Source organism: Microplitis mediator, chromosome 9 (assembly GCF_029852145.1).
Source record: "Microplitis mediator isolate UGA2020A chromosome 9, iyMicMedi2.1, whole genome shotgun sequence".
Lineage (NCBI taxonomy): Eukaryota > Metazoa > Arthropoda > Insecta > Hymenoptera > Braconidae > Microplitis > Microplitis mediator.
Window position 1 is genome coordinate 4993230 of NC_079977.1, and position 23242 is coordinate 5016471.

The 23242-nt window shown below is 27.6% G+C and overlaps 1 protein-coding gene across 1 annotated transcript; it reads left to right on the forward strand.

The window, feature by feature from the left end:
* Positions 1-6424: 6424 nt before the first annotated feature.
* On the forward strand, positions 6425-23205 carry LOC130674567 (ATP-binding cassette sub-family G member 1-like). Its single transcript, XM_057479928.1, has 12 exons — positions 6425-6687; positions 6925-7152; positions 11913-12030; positions 15231-15420; positions 16899-17044; positions 17440-17678; positions 17857-18068; positions 18305-18473; positions 19864-19964; positions 20294-20449; positions 20553-20793; positions 21493-23205. The coding sequence occupies exons 2-12, from the start codon at positions 7026-7028 to the stop codon at positions 21660-21662; spliced, it is 1869 nt and encodes a 622-aa protein (XP_057335911.1). The 5' UTR covers positions 6425-6687; positions 6925-7025; the 3' UTR covers positions 21663-23205.
* Positions 23206-23242: the final 37 nt, after the last annotated feature.

The window sequence follows — 23242 nt, forward strand, 5'->3', positions numbered from 1 at the left end:
TTTGTGCCTCATTATTAATTTTAATGAATTTTCATTATTTTAGATTTTTTTTTTAATACCGATGGCAAAAAAATTCATCTACATCTGAAAGTTTTGAAATTTGATTGTACGGAATTACCATAACCTTTAAAATATTTGATTAATTGAATTAATTTGTTGGTTAGTTGGCTTAGATTTGGTCTAAAAATTGGGTTTTTTTAAGAAATAATAATTGAAATTTTTTGGTATTGATAAATAAATGAACTTTGTACTTTTTACTGGTAGCTGAAGTTTTTACTTGGGTGTAAAATTTTTTTTTTAAATTCTGGGTCAGCGAAAATCAGTTATTTTTTAAGAAAATTTAAGGTTAGACAATTTTTTTGAGGTTAGAGGGTTAAGGGCATTTTCAGACAGTGCCCTCACTTGGCAAAATAATTAATTACTTTCAACTGCCATTACTGTACTCAAATTTGATCAATTAATCAACAAAAAAGTTAAAGCATTAATTGAAAAAAAAATCTGTCTATCGGTTGACCCTGCGGGCCAGCCCCAAAACTTTCCGCTGTTTGCGAGCTCCTTGAGCTTGGAAAAATTGATGTGAATACATTATCGAGCTCTTTGAGCTCGAAAATACTTTTGTATGTATTTTTGAAAAAAAAAAAAAAAAAAACGTTTTTTACCATTTTTTTCTCGATCGATATCTCTCGAACGAATAAACTGATTGAAATGGTTGAGGTGGCAATCGACGCGTTTTATTGAATTCTGGGGCTCATCCATCTCAATCGGTCAATTCATTATAAAGATATAAAGAGTTTACACCCATACACACACACTTATACAGACACTCGGACATCCATTCGGAAATAGTCAGAATAGTTTCCTAGGACCTCAAAACGTCGACATCTTATGAAAACTCGATTTTCGAAAATCGGGGTGAAAACATTACCTTCCCGAATTTTGAAAACAAACAATTTTCTTAGCGGGAAGTTAAAAATGATTTTGATCTAGAGGCGACCAAAACCAGCCTAATAATTATTGAAAACAGAATAAAAGTGTGAAAGTTTAAAATTTTTATTTGATTTAAAACAGATCAAATTCTTCAACCCCGGTTATCAATAATCACTAATAAAATTTTCAAAAGTCAAAGTAACTCATCCAAGTATAGAATTAGTTTTACAAAAAAAAAATGATCAAAAAAAGAAAAGAAAAAATTTATTGGTTCACATTTTTAATTATGTAGTAATTAATATTCAAATATGATAATTTGTTTTTTTTTTATAAATATCCGTATTCACCGGATATATAATACATGAATTTTTAATTAATTAAATGACGTAATAGTCATAAAAAAAAATAAGAAGAAAATTATAAATAATAATTATAATTCTGAAATAATCAGTTACGTGCAATCTCATAACAAGGAAAAAATAACAACACACATATATATATATATATATATTTATATATGTACGTGTATTTATTTATGAATTTATTTACTATATTGAGAAAATTCTTAAAACGTAATAGATTTTTAAAAAATATGTATGTATGTATATATAAGTATAATATCCATTGCCGCTGGTAATATATGCTAACAATCTCTGGAGATAAGTCTTTGAATAAATCAGCATCAACATCTGTTGTATTTTTAAAAGAATACTTATCTGTTGTATTCCGCTCTATCATTTTCAACAACAGAATTTAATATCTTTTTACTATCACTGAAATACTTCATTTCTATTCGCTACATTTACTGGAGTAAAAATATGTAACTCGGTAAATAATTGGCTGATCGATGGACCGAACTAACAATTTAGTAATAAAGAAAAAAATTTAACTTTGAATTCCTCAGAAAATATAACAAGGCTTGGGTTGGGTGCACGCCTTAAATTATTATTTAACGACCTAACCGTTGATCTTTGAGTTATATTTTTTGCGTTTGTTTCTCGTTAATTTTACCTTCGCAAATTTCAGCCATAAGTATTTTTATTTTTGTTTTTTTGTCACAAATTATAAATAAATAAATTTTTATATTTTATTTTCAAATGTAGATAAAAAATAATTATCTTTTTTCATTATTTAGTTGTACAATAATTAAAATAAAAATGATTATCCCTTGGCGGATTCAAACTACGGTAATAACCGCAATTAACTACATTTTCTCGTAATTTACCCTAAAATCCAGTATTTCTACGGCAAATCTTCCGCAATTTACAGGAATCTATATCAATATACAGTAATTTAAGGTATTTCACGGCGAATTACGGTAAAATACGACAATTTACCATGATTTGCGGCATTTGTATCGTACCCTATCGGATCCAGATTACGGTAAATTTCGGTCATGTACCGCAGCCTGCCGTGATTTACGGTAGAATGTCGTAAAATGCGGTAAATTACGAAAAACTGCGGCAATTTACCACCGATTGCGGCAAATTGCGGTAAAATACCGTAAACTGCGATAAATTACGGTGAACTACGGTATTTCACCGTAAAATTCTGCCGGATACCGCAAATTACGGTAATTCGAAACCGCTAGGATAAGTATCGTACACTTTTTTTATTGTTGCAGTTTTGCAGTGCAATATTTCACTTTCTATTAAAATATTGCAGACTTGCCGAAATTTTAACGGTAAATTACCGTTCTTTTGCCGCAAATTTACGGTAGAAATGTCATACTTTTACCGTAAAATATCGTATGCTTACCGTAAAGTACCGCAATTTACTATAATTCTTCCAAATACCGTTTATTACGTCAATTTACGGTAATTACCGTAATTTGGATCCACCAGGTCAATAATAATAATAACGATTCTACTAATAATAGTCGTAATAATAATACCCTGGTGGATCAAAATTACTGTAAGTACCGTAATTTACCCTACTTGGCTGTAATTTGCCATTAATACGGGCTGCTACGGCAAATTTACCGCGTTCTACGGTAATTTACAGCAATATATACGTTGATTTATGGTTTTTTACGGCGAATTATGATAAAATGCGGCCACAAAATCATAATTTTCAAAACTGTTATCTTAAGTATCCCTAGTGGATCCGAATTACGGTAATTACCATAATTTACGACACCCAGACAAATTACCGCAATTTGCGGTAAATTGCGGCATTTTATGATAAATTATTGTGACAATACGGTAAACTATCCCAATTTACGGCAAATTTGGGCAAAATAGGTAAACGCCGTAATTTACCGTAAATTGGGGTAACTCTTCCAGATACCGTAAACTACGGTACTTACCGTAATTTACCGTAATTCGGATCTGCTAGGGATCGTATGCATATTTATTTTTACAGTTTTACAGTGCAATGTTTCACTTTACAATAAAATACCACCGGCTTGTCGCAATTTTACGGTAAGTTACTGTTCTCTTACTACAAATTTACGGCAAAAATACCGTACTTTTAGTGTAAAAGCCGCAATTTGTCCAAACACGGTAAATTACAACTAATTACCGCAATTCCAATTCGCTAGGGTAATAACAAAAAAATAATAATAATAAAAATGATGACAATAATTAACGGAAAAATTATGCATCAATAAAATAAATAAACAAGTTCATGATTTTTATATTTATTTAATCTTTGACATATTGATTTATCTAAAATACAAACTTTACACTTGAACATTGTCCTACTTTGTATACTATAATATAATGTATTAATGAAAATAAATTAGTAATTAATTATATAAAGTGTTTGCATAAAATGTCCTCGAAAATAGAAATAAATTTATCTTTTTAAATGTTATTGACTGAATTTTTTTCAGGGACAAACAAAAATTTTTTTAGAGCCGATTAATTTGAAATATGGACTCGGGTTATAAAAAAAAAAAATTGAAGGACTGACGTAGTATAAATTATTTATTATATTTTTTGGGATGTTTGTATGTTAAGACGGTCAAGATTAAATAGTGACGAGCACTTTCAGCTGATTGATATCAGATTAGATGAGATAGTTTTTTAAAAATTCATCAATGTTGATTTTGTTAAATGCGCGGCTAATTTGAATATTTAAATTAGTCTTAGGCAATTGAAGGAGTTTATCAGTTGCTATTTTATTTTAAAATCAATCGGTAAAGAAGTTTACGAGTTGTTTCAATAAAAACTTTTAAAAATTTTGTTTTGGTTTTTATTATATTTATTGAATTATTTAAAAATGACTTGACTGATTGATATAAAAATAAAGTGAGATCTAAGGATCGATTAGTCGCTTGGATCGCTTTGGGAATAATTTAAATCGGTTTGTTAATTATCGAGATACTGTCGACTCGTACATTCGTACAAACTTACACGGGAACTTAAAACCTCTCTAAAGTCCTCATAAAATATTCCTCAGGCCTCAGAATAAAAACATCCGTTTAAAAAAAAATTAAACACAATCTACTGATTAAAAAAACTTTCCTTTGTATTTTAATTTTAATTTCCATCCCTCAAAGTTAAAAAAAAAATAAACTCATTGCCCTAAAATATTTAAATAAATATATAAATTATTACAATCCCATACTTAAAAAGGAAAAAAAATCTAAATAATTTATTTTAATTAATAAAAAAAAGTTTTATTTATTTAAAATTAATAAATTTTTTTTTTAATGACCGATAATCTAGTACAGTTAGCTGACGGTCTTACAATTATCTTCTCATCATAAATATGAATGGAGACTAAGACAATTTTGTTAAAACAATTAACCTTTAGCCATAAATCAAAAATTATCAGACTTACAGATTCATTAATAAGATCATGAAATAATTAATTGATTATAAAAAATAATAATAATCACCACAAAAATGTCAAATTTTGTATTTCAAATCTCAAGTTTTTTTTTAAATGAGCGATTTTTTCAAAATTCTAACGAAGCCAGAAATTTTTTTTTCATTTTTAAATTTTATCAAATCATATAAAAAATATATCACCGAAAATTTACCATTTTATATATATATATATATATATATTAGAGTGTCTCAAAAAATCGACTTATTTTTTTTTTCTTGAAGAACATTGGAAAATCGACAGAGTATCTCTAGACAAAGACCCTGTTAAAATATGAGACCTTAATATTAATATTTAAAGGTGGCGATTCACGATTTTCTATTTTCCATTTAAATAACATGGGAAAAAAAAAATTTTAATTTTGGAATTTTATACCTTGGCGATGGCTTATTGAACAAATAAGTTCAGGATATATTTTTGTAGGGAATTGAACGCTCTACAAAAAAAGTCTCTTATCATTTTTTGATAAATCCATCCGTTCAAAAGTTATTGGAGCTCGAAATCAAGTTAGAGTAAATTTCGAGATCTTTTTACTTTTCCGGCGAAACTATCGGACTTATCATAATATGTCATGAGATCTTTTTTGTAGACAATTTTATTTCCTACAAATTATCATTGATAAATTTTTTTCAAATTCTGCATTTTTTTCTAGTTGTTTCCATTTTAATGCCAAGCTCTTAAAATCGATCAGAACACTACTTTTTTAGGAGCTTGGTATTAAAATGGAAATAACTAGAAAAAAATGCAGAATTTGAAAAAAATTTATCAATGATAATTTGTAGAAAATAAAATTGTCTACAAAAAAGATCTCATGACATTTTATGATAAGTCCGATAGTTTCGCCGGAAAAGTAAAAAGATCTCGAAATTTACTCTAACTTAACTTCGAGCTCCAATAACTTTTGAACAGATGGATTTATCAAAAAATGATAAGAGACTTTTTTTGTAGAGCGTTCAATTCCCTACAAAAATATATCCTGAACTTATTTGTTCAATAAGCCATCGCCAAGGTATAAAATTCCAAAATTAAAATTTTTTTTTTCCCATGTTATTTAAATGGAAAATAGAAAATCGTGAATCGCCACCTTTAAATATTAATATTAAGGTCTCATATTTTAACAGGGTCTTTGTCTAGAGATACTCTGTCGATTTTCCAATGTTCTTCAAGAAAAAAAAAATAAGTCGATTTTTTGAGACACTCTAATATATATATATATTAGGGTGTAAATAAAAATTATATTTTTTATACTCAAAAGCCGATTTTAAGTACAAAAAATTTTTGAACTTCCCGCTAAAAAAATTGTAAATTTTTCAAAATTTGAGAAATTTTTTTTTTTTGTTTTTTAAAAAAAATATATATATATATATTGTTTGTACGCATATATATTTTTATTTTATAAACTTATTGTGACAATTAATTTTTTTATCCGCCTCCATAAATTTGAAACTTTTACCCGCGAAAATTTAAAAAATCAACTGCCCAAATAATTTAAAAAAATTAATAAAATTTCTATTCCTAATAATTAAAAAAATTAAAAAATCTAGTACCTAAAAATATTATTTCCAGAAAAGTACAGACAGTAAAAGCTCTCGACTGCGCAGTGACTACAATTCTAAACCGCAGGCTTAGCCGGACGGGCGCGTAGGGAGTGTACAATAATTCGCGGTCTCTTCAGTCTACTCCAACAGTTCGCGCCGCTTACAGTTTACTCCTCCACATATATAATAACAATAATAAAAAATAATAATAACAAGTATTAACACTACACAATAAACTCGTGCATTGTCATCGGGTCGTCGGCACAATTTATCGCTCGCAATTCAACTTTATTACCCGCGGTCTATTTTTTTTCTTATCATTCACTCGATATTTTATACAAATTAACTGAGCTCGTTAATTTTATTTTTAATGTGACCAATTAAGGTAAATTTTTTTTTCTAATTAAATTATTAATTACTCAATTTGCTTGAAAAAAAATGAAAAACAAGTGACATGCAATTAAATATACAAACGTGATATTTAAAATATTTTTTACAATGAAACCTTGATATTGATGCGTAAAAAAAAAATAATTAATATAAGTACTATCGATATGTAATTAATCGAAAAAAAAAAGTTGTGGTAAATATTAAATATTTATGGAGTAATTTTTTTTTTAAGGAGAGAAGACTGCGAGATTGAGAATTATGAGGTGCAATTGATGAGGAAGGGGAATAATAAAATTGTAAATAAATTAACGAGCACGGAAGTTTAAGATTGCAATGGATGAAACATCTAAAGGTCTGGAGGCTAATGTATGTATCGTACCTTTTGGACACGCGACTAGAATGCCTCCGGTCGATATCGAGTTCTGCGATCTTACGTATTCAGTACCTACGGGTAGAAAAGGTCAGTGGCTTACTCACCACCTCTTGTTTTTTATTTTTACTTAAAAAATTTGTTGTTACTTCTTTTTTTTTTATAAATTCCTGTAGAAGGTTCGGTAGTTGACCCGCGATAATTTGAATAAATATCTGATTAATTTTTTTGGATTAACGGGTGGGCAGAAAATTTATTGGAGGAAAAATTTCTATTTTTAAAGTTGAGCTCAAAATTTGATAGATTGATACTGAGATTTTTTTTATGGTGAAAAAAAATAACGAAATTTGTTTATTTTTATTTTTATTTTTTTAAGAGAAATTTATTAACCGAAGAATAATTTTTGAATTTTTTTCAAAACCATAAATTATTAAAAAAAAATATTTGAAAAAAATGCACCTTTAGTTTTTTATGTTTCTACATGTGCATTTTTTGAGTTTTTTTTTTTTTTTGTCTGATTTGTTGAAAAAAAATCCGCAAGTTATGAATTGTCTGTTAATCCAAAAATCATGATTTTATGATACTGAAATTAATTAACAATTAATAACTTGCGGATTTTTGTCAAAATCATAAATGTTGAAAAATTGCACCTATAGTTTTTTAAATTTTCTACATGTGCATTTTTTTAGTTTTTTTTTTTTTGTCATTGATCTGTTAAAAAAAAAATTCAAAAGTTATAAATTGTCTGTTAATTTCAGAATTATGATTTTATGACTAGAATTAATTGACAATTAATAACTTGCTGATTTTAGTCAAAACCATAAATTTAAAAAAATTGCACCTTTAGTTTTTTTAATTTTCTACATGTGCATTTTTTTATTTTATTTTTTTTTTGTCATTGATCTGTTGAAGAAAAAATTAAAAAGTTATGAATTGTCTGTTAATTTCAGAATCATGATTTTATGATACTGAAATTAATTGACAATTAATAACTTGCGGATTTTTGTCAAAATCATAAATTTAAAAAAATGGCACCTTTAGTTTTTTTTATTTTCTACATATGCATTTTTGTTATTTTTTTTTTTTTTGTCAATAATCTGTTGAAAAAAAATTCAAAAGTTATGAATTGTCTGTTAATTTAAAAATCATGGTTTTATGATACTGAAATTAATTAACAATTAATAACTTGCGGATTTTTATCAAAATCATAAATTTTGAAAAATTGCACCTTTAGTTTTTTTATTTTTCTACATGTGCATTTTTTTAGTTTTTTTTTTGTCATTAATTTGTTGAAAAAAAAAATCCGAAAGATTAATTGTCTGTTAATTTCATAATTTTTTTTTTTAATTAACGCCTGGTAATTAATTAATTTTGAAAATTTTTTTTGGGATCATTAAAAAAAATTTATTAATTACTGACCGAGTAATTATTTGATTTTATTCGAGATTTTAAATTAGAAGAGTTTCAAAAATTTTAGACAAATATCTAAATAGAAATAGAAATTTTTGAATGATATTTTATTAAAATTGAACGAATAAAAAATTTGTAATTACTATATATTACATAATGACCTTGAATACTGATGCAACACGTCTATTGAAGATTTAAAATTCAAATTATTCGTCTAAATGGGAATAAATTGTACTCCAATAAATAAAAAAATATATATGAGTATTTAAACTATGGTATATTTTTAATGAAAAAAATTATTTTAAATAATAATTCAATAAAAATATAAGTCAACGTAATATTTATTAATCACCGCGATCAATCATTCAAGCTTTTTTATGCTAATAAAATATATAAAAATTCATAACTTTAATTATTCAAGTCCTAGCACTTTAACATATATATAAATATATATTTTAATTAAATCTATGATAGGTAAGACGATACTTTCAATAACTGGTTACATAGATTTATATTTATATACATAAATATATATGAGTTGACTACAATAAATCATAATTTCTTATATTTTATAAATATATAATTATTTTTAGTTGTCATATTTTGTATTTTACAAACAAGTGATTTTACTTATTGTTGTTTTTTTTTATATCATTTCCAAAATTTTTGTCCTTTCTCACATTTTTTTTAAAGATTTTGTAGAAATTTGTTCATTGCGCGTAATTTTCAAAATTTTTTCATGTTCTAATTTCTCGAGTAGATTCCAAAAATACTATGGGTTCAAAAAGTGATATATTTTTATATTTATATATATGTAAATGTATGAGAAGTACCCGGGAAAAATGACACGATTTTTTAGACAAAACAAATTAAATTTTTGTTTAAAATTTTCAAGTTACGGCTTGTAAAAAAAAGAGCAGGTTGGTCAGCTTAAAAAATTCGGGAAATGTTAAATTTTCCGTAAAAAATAAATTTTTCTTTAAAATTTCTAAGTTACAGTTTGTAAAAAAGGGGCAGGTTGGTCAATTTAAAAAATGCGGGAAAATTTGAATTTTCCAGAAAAAATAAATTTTTGTTTAAAATTTCTAGTTTGTAAAAAAGGGCAGGTTGGTCAGCTTAAAAAATGCGGGAAATTTGAAATTTTCCGTATAAAATAAAATTTTGTTTAAAATTTCTACGTTACGGTTTGGAAAGAGGGGCAGGTTGGTCAACATAAAAAATGCGGGAAATTTGCGGGAAATTTGAAATTTAAAATTGACTTTGTCCGAACTGATCAACTTGCCTCACTTTTTTATAAAAGTCATTACTAGTCATAACAAGAAAAAAAAAATTTCTTATCTTACAGTTGATGTCTTACCCTGCCCCAGTGTCTCACTTTACTCTAGATTATATATATATGTGAAATATAAATATAATACTAGTCATATCGATAGCGACCACATTTCTTATCAATTCTTGAAATTGATCACTTATTCTTTGTGCCATTAACTTGATCAAATTTCTAAATAATTTAAATCAAAATTAAAAACCGGTGACAATTTAAAATTTTAAAAAATTGCAGCCCTTTTTTATACCCAATTTTTTTTAATGACTAGACAGCCAATTTCTCTCCACAAATATTGGAACTAATAAACAAATCTTAACTACGTTTTTTTTTAATTATTTAAATAAAAGTTCAAAGTTACCCGACTGGTTCCTTGTCATAAAAATATCATTATTATATTTTTTATTGTTTTCAATCGGTCAATAACGTTTTACAATCTTATTTTTCGTATGATTACCACAATAAAGTTCGAAAGTTCGCAAAAAAAATCGGATATTGACAAGTGGAAATTTTCAATTTAAAAAATCGCGAATTTTTTAGTTTATTTCTTAAATTATTTTTTAGTAAAAACGTCTAACTTTTTTCTGTCAAAAAAAAAATATATTAGAGCTGTTCAGATAAGTCTATATATATTTACATATATAATATTTATATAGAGTTTTTTTTTTTATTTTTATTTTACTGATTTTTTTGAGGTCCAAAGTTATTTTCGTGATAAATTTTACTTGCATTCCAGTTGCCAAATGTTATTTTGATTTATTTTTTATTATTTCTATTATTAATAATATATATATATATATATATATATATATTACGTCAATAGAATTTAAACTTCTGACCTTGCTTCCGTGTACCCTTATCTTCTTTACTTTTAAAATTATATATCAGCAGATTATATGTATGTGTATATATATATATATGTATATATTAATTTCTTTATTTTCATTCTCAATGAATGGAATGTATATGTAAATTTATACCAAAAATATATGAAACCAAATTAGCAAGGTCAGTAAAAATAAAAAAAAGCGGAACCTTGAATTCGGTTGTTTGTAAACTTTTTTGTGTTTTTAAAAATTATTGTCGATCTAAATTGATTGACGTCTGTTTATATTTATTTCTTGTAGTTTTTTTTTTTTTTTTTTGTCATTCATTAGTATGTGCATGAGTACATTTAAGTAAAGACACGTACAGAAAACGTGGGTGTCTTAGGGGGACCGGAATTGCAATGGAAAATAACATGTCAAGGATGTGATAAGAATACAAATAAATATTTATGCCAAATGCTTTTCATTCTTTCACTTTCATTTTTAATAACAATACATAACGATATCGGTATCGAATGATAAAAAAATATTGTTAACTTTAGCGGATAGTTTATTATTATATATAAAAAAAATATATGTATATTTTATGTGATCGTTAAAAATGAAATTTGAATTTTTGTAACTGGTCTCAGTCTAAAATTTTGTAAAATCGATTATTTTAAATTTACTTCGATTAAAAAAATTTTAATTTTATTGAGAATTTCAAATTTTTTGCTAAAATGAAAAATGGCGCCAATTTTCAAACTTTTGAATTTTCAAAATTTTTTAATGACTGAAATTTGAAAAAATCAATTTTTTTTTTTAAACCCACCCGAGGTCTAATTATTAAACACAAAAAATATATATATTTTATGTGATCATTGGAAATTAAATTTGAATTTTCGTAACTGGTCTCAGTTCAAAATTTTGTAAAATCGATTGATTGAAATTTATATCGATTTAAATTTAAATTTCATTGAAAATTTCAAATTTTACCTAAATTAAAAAATGGCGCCATTTTTCAAACTTTTAAATTTTTTAAATTTTTTAACGACTAAAATTTGAAGAAATTAAATTTTTTTTCTTTTTAATGATTCATCTGAGGTCTAATTATTAAATTTACTAAAATTTCATTCGTGAAAAAATTTTTTTTCCCAAAAAAAAATTCATTTTCGAAAATTTGAACTTTGATAGCAAATATTTTATAAAATATATGAAATATTTGTTTATAAAATAATTTTTTAAAATAAAAAATTAAAGTCTTCAAAAGTTGAAGTTACAAATAAACTAATAAAAATAATAAATTTTAGGTAAAAAATTAATTTTACGAGGAGTCAGTGGTCAATTTCGGTCGGGTGAGCTCACAGCAATTCTCGGGCCATCGGGAGCTGGGAAATCAACGCTCTTAAATGTTCTAGCCGGTTATAAGTAAGTAAATAAATTATGTCCTCCATAAAAATGTCAGAAAAAAGGCAATGAACCATCTTATCATGAATAATAGCCGCCAATATCCATTTTTACACTCAGTAACCATTAATTCAAGAGATTAAATCAAATCATTAGCATTAACAACATAAATATGTCTATAATATTTTATTAACTTTTTTTTTTCATCACAATTGTCTAACGATCAAGAGTGACAAGCATCTTACACTCAAGTATCACTAGTAAGTGTAAAAAAATATTACATGAAAAAGTAAACTACTAATGATCCTCAATATTAAAAGCAATTTCACCCTTGACCTCAATCAATGACGTCAGCAATACTTATTAATTAAACACTGCGAACTCATTCGTTTATTTACAATTTATGTGTCTCACTTTTTTTTTTTTACTTTGATTTAAAAAATAATACAGTCGACAAGTCATAAGCCTGCCTGTCATGTCTCTCCCCTTAATCGGTAGGTACTAAGCCCAAACAGCCCCCACTTGACCACTTTTTTGAGTTTCGTAGCAGACATCCCGTTATAAGCCTCCGTTAAAATTCGATAAATTATAAACTGACAGAAGGAACAAAATCATGGTGGCCACAGATTTTTGAGATTGAAATTCCCTGACTTTCCCAGATATTCTAGTCAAACAATTCAAAAATTCCCTGACTATGTGTAGTAATATTAAATCATTGGAAATATTTATTTAATTTAAAATAAAATGGTATAAGTCAGTTTAATCAATAATTAATCATTGTCGTTAAATGAAACTTTTTTTTATTATTTGTTAATGTTCATTGTTTTTTTTTTTTATTTATTAAATGAATAATTTTATATTTTTGATTTGAAATCCATGTTTTTATATAACTTATTCTATAATAAAGTATAAATAAATTTTTCATTTTCATTAGAATAAATTTCATAAATAATAATAATGAATGAATGAATAATTGTTCCAGTGTATAGCCGCATGTACGACCTTTTACACTTTTTGCCTTTACATCGCAACTGCTTCCTTTCTTTATCTGCTTTTCATTGTGCGGCTGTGGCCCGACTTGTGCTTATACTGTACTGTACCATTACGGTGATACCCTATCCTCCACCTTGGCTGTGGGGGTCTAGGGGCAAGGAAAACCACAGAGAAAACCATTGCCAGTACAGTTCGGTTTGGGTGAAGCTCCATTGGTCGATAAAATTCCCATTTTACCGATCACTGGATCTTCATCCCGCGCCTAACGGCCAGAGACCTTCGTTCGAACCCAACGCGTGGCTAAACGGTCACCCAGCCAAGTAGTGGCCATGCTCAATGCTACTTAACTTCGGTGATCGCCCGAGCCACGCGTGTGCCGAACGGCTGCCTCAGCCGCTTCATAAATAATAATATTTCATAGAATATTAATAAAGTATTAATGAAGTACACGAATAATAAATATAGTGAAACTTATTAGTTCATTACTTATGTATACATTTAATGTTTTTAGTTTTTTAACTTGTCAATATGGATGTTAATAGCTTGAAGATCCTGGCGATTAGTTTCTACTAAGACTTTTTTTTTCTAACAGCCTTGATAATTCTAACTGCTTCATTTTTTCGCTATTGGAATCAATTTCTACTATTTTTTTTCAAGATGGTTTTACAATCGCATTCGCGCTGCGTCACTTTTTGAACAGTTTTGACAGAAAACTAAATTTGTCGGATTTTTTCAGTCAAAAGAAAGAAAGTGAAAATTTTTCCAGCTTTGTGACGAAATTTCCTGACATTTCCCTGACTTTTCCAGTATATTTATAATTCCCTGATATTTCCAGGTTTTCCAGAAATGTGGCCACCATGCAAATATCAAAATTAATGATGAAAATTTACCATCGATCTTTCGCGGATAATAATTTTATAAATGTTATTTAATGTTAATAATTGTAATGATTAATTACAATTAAAGCTTCTGTTACAATTTAAAAGTTTTATTGAGCATTATGTTGATCAATAACAATTATTATTACTGTAATTAATAACGTTGTCATCATATTTATTATTTGTGTAAAAAGATAAGTATTTATTTTACCGCTATAAGCACTAGAAGAATCGGGACACTGGTGCATGTGACAAAACGTAAATATGACATTTAAAATGATATAAAATAAACACAGGCTTATAGCGAGTAGTCGAGAACAAAATTAAACGCGCGGTAGTGGGAGACTGAAATTTCAAGAAAAATTTCCCCTGTTCTCTAGACCAGGCTTATAACGAGTCGGCTGTACGACTATTTTATCCCTCAATTTTTCTGACTAGTGTATTATTGAAAAATTCAAAAATTTTGAACTGTCGCAATAAAATTGCCGGATACTTTTCAAAATTCCCTGACATAGTTCCCTGACAAGTTATAGCATTTCAAAATTTTCAAAATGTCCAAAATTCATATTTTTACTTATTCTTTCTTCAATATCTTTTGAATGTGATAACTTATCGACTTTATATCAAATTCATCTGAATGCTCTTCAAATAAGCTTTAATTTTCATGCCTATATATGTGCCTCGACCAATGAAATTACTTATCTTACCATTCATTAAATGAAATTTTGCTATTGCATTGGTTCTTCTACTCGCAATAGATTCCATAGAAATCTAACTACTGTATTCATTAGTAAATTCACAAAACTGATTGAATTTTTCTTATTGCTGTGTAACACTTTTAAAATCCAAACATCTCCAAAATCCATAAATGTTTGTTCAGTATTAGATAAATGTTCATTAGTATTCTTAACAAATACTACATTTTAATTGTTAACAATTTTATCCCGTATAATTTTCCACCAAACAATTAGCTTATCATTCATCATTCTCTTGAATATGATTTAGTTAGCTTCAATTTTTGGCATTTAACTTAAAATTTTGACCATTTTTTTTGTTCTATAGCCTTGCCAATTTCTGAGAATGTCAAAAAAATTTTATTTTGTAATTAATTTTTATTCGAAAGTTCGAAATAATCAAATAATGAGAAATCTACTTCCATTTCGGCTGCCGAATGGCCTTTTTTATTTTTGTCCTATATATATATTTCAATATCGAAGTCACATAATTAATTTTTTTTTAAATAAATAAAAAATATATGTGAATAATTTATAATGATTATGATTATTATTATTATTATTATTAGTATTGTTGTTGATAGTTATTTTTAACGATATGATATTCGTTTTGAAGATGTCTAGAAATCGGAGGACTTATTACGATCAACGGTCAACCACGCGAGTTACGCGATTTCAAGAAGATGTCCTGTTACATTATGCAAGAAGACCTTATACAGCCAAAGTTAACAGTCATTGAATCCATGCACTTTGCTGCTGATCTTAAACTTGCTAATAATGTTACTGAGTGCACGAGAAACTCTATTGTAAGTTTATTTTTATTATATACTTTGTTATTTAATTACTCTTGCATTAGATTAATTAAATTGAAATTATTTATTAAATTTCTATACATTTACTTTCACTTTCTAAGTGAAATTAATTTAATTGTTATTCATTTTCATTAACACGCAATAATTATACACTGTAAAAAGAGCGGTGTTAAAAATGGACTCGTTTTAACTCCGCCCGGTGTAAAAATAAAATTACACCAGTGTAGGAGGAGTAATACACCGGTGTTAAAAATACGGGTGTTAAAGCGGGGTAACCGGTGTAAAAGCGGAGTAATATCGGTGTAAAAGCGGGGTAAATTGCGTCCGCTTGGAGTATTAACTTTAAAGGTTATAAAACACAAAAAATGTCAGTTTTTTATGAAAATTAATAAAAAATATCATTTATCAACAAGTATAGTCATCGAGTCAGTAAAAATATTCACAAAATAAAATATTTTAACACCGGTAAAGAATATTTACACCGGCGGCGGCGTTATTTTAACACCGGTCTAGAATATTTACACCGGCGGCGGCGTTATTTTAACACCGCTTTCGGGGGTAAATTTAACACCGATAATTTTAACACATACACCGCTTGGACTCACCCCGGTGATTTTTTACAGTGTATAAATACATATACTCCAAAAAAATTGGGAGTAAATCCAGAGTAAATATGAATTTTGTTTCAATTTAAATTTACTCCGTCACTTGGAGTTCCGGTCAAAGTGAAATAAGGATTAAATAAATAAAAAATCTTTCACTCCAAATTCACACCACGTTCACTCCGTAAATTTTTTTACCAGTGCAAGCGTGAAAGTTTTCATTATTAGCTGCTTGTAACTTTCAAAAATTATTTCGCGCGAATTTATATATATAAAGGGAACTCGTAATTATTTCCGTACTCAATATAAATGTCTAAAAATAAAATACTAAACCTCACTATATATTGGTAATTTACTCCGCAAGTTCTTACTACAATTTCATTCTGCGGATTTTTTTTGTAATTAATATTTTCAAAAACTCCCCTTCAAAATGAAATACATATCATCTACTCCGCATTCACTCAACGTTCACTCCGAAAATTTTTTACAGTAAGAAAGATCTCCGATCAGGGAACTAGTACTCGATTACTCCATGTATTTGTATAGACATATTTAGTAAAATTTAGTAAATATAGATACACAAATATATGAGTGATCGAGTACTAGTTCCCTGATCAGGCACTGGGTCTCTTACTTTATATAACCCGGGAAAAAAAGTTTAGATCTGCCTAAATCAAATCTTATCAAATTTTATGTATGAATAGATCTGATTTGAGCTGTTCAGATCAAAGTAGATCTAGGCTGATGTAACTTTCTGCTTAAAAATCAGTCTGTCTAGATCTGAACAGATCTAATTTGATGTGGGCAGATCTAAACTTTTTTTTCTATGGGAAGTAACTTTTTTTTTTAACTAAAAATTAAATTTTTCAGGTAGATGAAATATTAGAAACATTAAGACTGAACAATGCAAAAAATACAATCTCGGAAAAATTATCTGGCGGTGAAAGAAAAAGATTGTCTATTGCATTAGAACTCATTAATAATCCACCGGTTATTTTTTTAGATGAACCGACCACGTAAATATTTTTTTTTAATTTAATTAAAAATTGTCTAGAAGCCAAGAAATTGAGAGAATATTTTTATGTCTGTTATCAACGATCGAAACAAAGTAAATTTTAATGATAACAAAAATTATTTGTTTCTTTATCAATAATAAATAATTAAGTATTACAGAATCATATTTGTTATTTTTTTTTTTAATTGGCTAAAATTTGACCCAGACTTTAAATGTGTAACAATTTTTAAACGAATTTTTTTCCCGGGAAATTGCACTTAATTTTACACAGTAACGTCTGGTTCTTCTGGAAGTTACGGAGGGTTAATTAAAAAAAAATGAACATGAATAATTAAAGACTTGGCTTATAGACAATTTAAAAAAAATTTGTAATTAAAATTTTTTACTTTATCGTAGAGGTTTAGATGAAATGTCATCAATGCAGTGCATAGATTTACTACAGAGGGTTGCACAAGGAGGAAGAACCGTAGTTTGTTCAATTCATACTCCCAGCGCAAGTATTTTTTCAAAATTTCATCACGTTTACGTCGTCGCTGACGGACAATGTGTTTATAGAGGCTCCGTCGACGACCTTGTGCCTTATTTTGATGACATAGGAATTGAATGTCCTAAACATTACAACCCTGCTGATTTTGGTACTCAATTTTTTTTTTCCTGGGTCAAAAAATAGCGATTTAGAATTTTTTGACTTCATTAATTTGATTTTGGCGCTAAATTTTGAATTTTTAAATTTGCGCCAGAATCAAGTTATTTTTTAGACCCGAGTTTTGTTAAACTTTTTAGTTATTGAAGTACTTTTTTTTTTTTTTTTAGTAATTGAAGTATCCAGTGGGGAATATGGCGAAGGGTATGTAGATAAAATGGTAAAAACAGTAGAAAAAAAATTTCCACTGCAACCGATAGTAAAAAAAAAAAATTCTTGTGATAATTATGAGTTTGTAAACCATAAGAAAATGAAAGCCTCATGGAAATTGCAGTTCATTACGTTATTTAAGCGCATGATGTTACAGCATTATCGTGATCGTGTAAGTTTGTGATTTTTGAAAAATTTTTTTTTATTATAAATGATTTTATTAATAAAAAAAATTCTTATCGAGTTTATTCATTAAAAAAAAGCCGATTTATAATGCAAAATATGGCCCGACTTTTTTTTCAAGGTCGTATTATATTTTATATATACTTTGAATATTGACTGATATTTCATAAGAATACAGGAAATTAATCAGAAAAATAAAAGTTAATAATTTTTTTTTTTTAACAGAGTTATATGTATTTAAAAATATCACTACATATATTTCTGGGATTCGTGATCGGTGGGCTATTTCTCGGTACCGGAAATGATGGTTCCAAGACATTGTTTAATTTCGGTTTTTGTCTAGCCTGCATTATTGTATTACTTTACGTCCCAATGTTACCGATATTATTACACTGTAAGTTTATATTATTTATATATTTTAATTTGCATTAATAATATCACGTTATTAATTTCAAAAGGATTCACATTTTTATTAGGTAAGAGACCTAGTACCCGATCGCTCATGTATTTGTATATCTATATTTAGTAAAAATTTAGTAAATATAGATATACAAATCCATAGAGCGATCGACCCGTGTAAAAAAAAAATCTTTCCAAAAACGCTCGACATGTGGAACTTCTAAATTTGAAACATTAGAATTTTGAGTGAAATTTTTTTCGAACTTTTGCAGTTTTGATAGAAAAAAAAAAGTTGTCTAGGACTTTATATAAAGTTCTTATCAGAAGCCAAAAGCCCCATAAAAATCGAAAAACGTTCATAAAAAGTTCAAAATTTGATGTTTTTGAACTTTTTCGGAACCAGGGTAAAAATCTGTTTTGAGAAACATGTTTTAAAAATGTTCGTTTTTTACTCAAAATTCGCCTATATAAAGTACTGGATACATTTTTTTTTACTATAAAAAATACAAAAGTTCAAAAAAACTTCACTCGAAGTTCTAATCTGTCTCAAGTTTAGAAGTTTCACAGGTCGAACTTTTTTGAAATCTTTGTGGAACGAATTTTTTTGATACAGGAAGTACTAGTTCTCTGATTGAGTACTAGGTCTTTTACCTTATGACCTTTTGGCTTTAAGGAGCTGCCTAAAGCTGCCAAAAGTGCGCATGATTTTTTTTTTCATTGCCAAATGTTTGGTAGACTTATTTTAGAGCTATAAATTAAAAAAAAAAATTTTTTAAAACCAAAAAGGCGCGTGACTTAAATTACATTCCTTTGTTGCCGTTCAAAAATTTTTTTCAATTTTGAACTTTAAAATAAGTCACCAAAACGATTTGTAATGAAATAAAAAATTATGCGTTCTTTTAGCTCTACCCTGATTTAAAAAAATGATTCAAAACTAGTAGAAATGACTCAAAACAAATCAATTTTAATACTATATAGATTTAATGCCGTAAGATGGACGGTGGAGTCGAATTTGAGATTTACAATTTGCGATTTCTGACGTCGGAAAGCGAGGACTAATCGTGGAAATGGATAGGAAAATCCATGACTATCCTCATCCATCTCCACCCATCTTCATCCATCCTGATTTATCCCAATTTATCCTCATACATTCTCAGTAAATGGTTCAAGTCTCGTACTTGAAAGTAGTAAATTTCTTATTCATCGTTTCAAATATTAATTTTTTAGATGCACATTCATCATTGAGTAAATCATTTTCTTTAATCAGAGTAGAAAGCTCCCTAAAGTCAAAAGGATAAAAATATGAGTCCTTTTGGAATCAGTAACGCGGTATAATATTTAAAAATTCAAAAATACTAACTCTTAAATTAATTAAATTTTTTCAGACCCTACACAAGTACAATTAGTCAAACGCGAGCATTTTAACAGGTGGTACAATCTCAGTCCCTATTTTAGTGCCTTGACAGTGGCGACAATTCCTGCACAGGTTCGTCTATGGTAATCAATTAATAAAATCCATAAGTTAAAAGTTCTAACCCATAAATTATATGACCGTACAACTACTGATTTATCTCAGCCCTTTCCTAACTCTTTCTAAAATTATTTTCCCGCGTAAATTAACCGGAAATATTTCCAGGCAAAATAACCCATGGGTAAAATGACCCGGTAATTTTACCCAAAGTTGTACAGTCATGATAATTTTATCCATTTTTTTAATGCCGTCAATGGCCAAATATTTGCATACAAAATTACGCGACTATTTTTCTAAGCTACTATACATATTTTCATGTATTTAAATATATCTTATTATTTCAGCTGATATTAAGCTCGATATATCTATCAATGGTTTATCTAATATCAGGACAGCCATTAGAACTTTATAGATGCGCGATGTTCTTCAGCACGTGTTTTGTATGCGCGTTTATCGCTGAAAGTATGGGATTTGCGATAGCCAGCACACTCAGCATTGTGGTATAAATGATACTTAATTATAATTATTATTTATGATGCTTACTCTGATAATAAACAAGGGTTAATATAAGGACATAGCTAATTAATTTGTGGTAATTGACAGAATGGAATGTTCGTCGGACCAGCGATAACGGTCCCGCTGATGCTGGTTGCAGTTCAAGGATTAGGAAGTCCCGATCCTCTGCCAATTTATCGCACACTTGTTATGTATTCAAGTTACATAAGATATGCTCTTGAAGCTCTTATAATTTCAACTTACGGATACAATCGCGAGAAATTACCGTGTCCTCCCGAGGAAGATTATTGTCATTATCGTGTACCGCGTGAATTATTACGAGCTATGGGTAAAATTTAATTACTAAATAGTATCTTACATCATGTAGAATCGGTAATACACTCGATTTTACTAGATGTATACAATAGTTTATGTAATTAATGCACGAAGAAAAACGCCGTGATGTCTAAAGTCAGCGTCTGCAGTCAGAGTTATGAAAATAATTAACTTAATTATTATTAAAAAAGATTCATACTTCCGGAAATTGAATACTTTGTTTAGTTCTATTCAGTTAAAAAAACTTAACTCAATAAAAAAAAGTAATCTTAGTTGTTATGTCGCATCAATTAATAGAGATATGTGAGGTTACAAAATTCAGCTAACGTTGCCTTGATCTACGCATGCGTGTGCTGATTAATTAAATGCGCATGTGCAGTCTAGGGATTTTGGTCATGTTAATAAGGCAGCTAAATTCAAAGTGACGTCATAAGAGAGAAAAGTGATAGATAATTGGCTTGAATTATTGAGTGGGGATAAACTCCGCCCATTTCACTAAAATTCAGTGGTTTAATATAAAAATGGGTGTTTTAATATATATTAGACCACTCTTTCGACCAATCAGAAAGGACTGTATTTTAATATAAAATTTTATGAGGCTGACTTTAGCCAGCGGCGTATTCTTCGGCATAAGTTACATAATTTTTTTTTTTGTTATTTTGAGTTTTCTAGAGTAAATGTTTTATTTAATTCAATTTTTTTATGTTCGTAGGAATGGAAAATTGTGTTTTTTGGGTTGACTTTGCAGCACTTGTTGGAATTTTAATTTTATTTAAAGCAATAGCGTTTTATTTATTAAGACAGCGATTGCGGCCTAATAAAACGTTTCGTGCCTTATATCTCTTTGGAAGACTTATTAAAAATCGTTTAAGTATTGAATAAATATATCAAAATATTATTATTGTTATTTTATAATGTAGTGATAAATGTTGATATGTCGATAAAATATTTGTTTTTAAATTTAATGTAAATTATATTAAATTTTTATGGACTGATTTATTGGAAATAGAATAAATGAAAATAGATTTATTAATTAAATATTTTTCAATAAAAAAACGTATTATAAAAAATAATCTTTAGTAATTTATTTTATTTTTTAAGGTGAATTTTGAAAATGAAAAAAATAATAGAATATTTAATGCTGGGGCTTTGAAAAGTGATTTTTAGTGAAAAGTCAATCAGTAGTTTTTTGTAGAGAATTTCAAGAGCTACAAAAAAGTGTTGATACATTTTTCACGTCAGCCACGTGGTTAATGAGTTATTAATAGTTTAATGACAATTGTCATTTACTATATGAATAATTTCTTTGTTTCAATTAATTGGATATATTTTGTAAACTATCATACTTAGAGAAAAAGTCAATCAGTACTTTTTTGTAGAAAATTTAAAGAGCTACAAAAAAGTATTCATACACTTTTTAAGTCAGCCGCGCGGTTAATGAGTTGTTAATAGTTTAATTACAATTGCCATTTACTATATGAACAATTTCTTTATTTTGATTAATTGGATATATTTTGTTAACTATCATATTTAGAGAAAAAGTCAATCAGTACTTTGTTGTAGAGAATTTTAAGAGCTACAAAAAAGTACTCATACACTTTTTAAGTCAACCGCGCGGTTAATGAGTTATTAATAGTTTAATTACAATTGTCATTTACTATATGAATAATTTCTTAATTTCAGTTAATTGGATATATTTTGTAAACTATCATATTTAGCGAAAAAGTCAATCAGTACTTTATTGTAGAGAATTTCAAGAGCTACAAAAAAGTATCTATACATTTTTTACGTCAGCCGCACAGTTAATGAGTTATCAATGAATTAATGACACACAAATTACAAGACCAAAATCAATCATTTTTTCAAATTTTTGTTAAAAAAAAAAATGAAATAATTTAAAAAAACGGCATCAAAAATTTCATCAAAATTCGAGAAATACACGTGTCAATAAAAAAATAATTTTTGTTATTAATCCAATTCATTAAAAAATAAATATTCCCATTAACGCCTCACTGATAATTAATAAAATATTTTGAAACAATTAATTAATGTCAGATTTAAAATTAAGAAGAATATTCAATAACAACACCAATCATTTATGAAATAATTTGAGATAAAGAACTAAACTAGACCATGAATACCGATAAAATACCAATTAACGCTCAGAAAAATTTCAAAAACATCATTAACCTAAAAAGAATAAAGAAATACAAATCAATACCCAAATCTCGTTTATTTGTCCTGAATTATCATTAATTTTTCACTATATAAGCCCTCATAGTTTACAAAACCTCATTAGTATCAACACAGAATCGAACCGATCGATTAATCAATTTTTTGAATCCATTATATTGGAGGTTAGCTTAAAAATGAAAGTATTAACGGGTATTTTTTTTCTTGCATTAATTCTGTTCGTTACCGGAGGGTATGTATTAATTTTACCAAAAATTGCAAATTTACAA

Excerpts from the sequence above, each read along its gene's own strand:
- LOC130674567 (XM_057479928.1), top strand. The coding sequence starts at position 7,026 with ATGGATGAAACATCTAAAGGTCTGGAGGCTAATGTATGTATCGTACCT. Across the intron at positions 15,421-16,898 it reads AGTGCACGAGAAACTCTATT|GTAGATGAAATATTAGAAAC; the intron begins GTAAGTTTATTT and ends TAAATTTTTCAG. Across the intron at positions 18,474-19,863 it reads GTTACCGATATTATTACACT|ACCCTACACAAGTACAATTA; the intron begins GTAAGTTTATAT and ends AAATTTTTTCAG.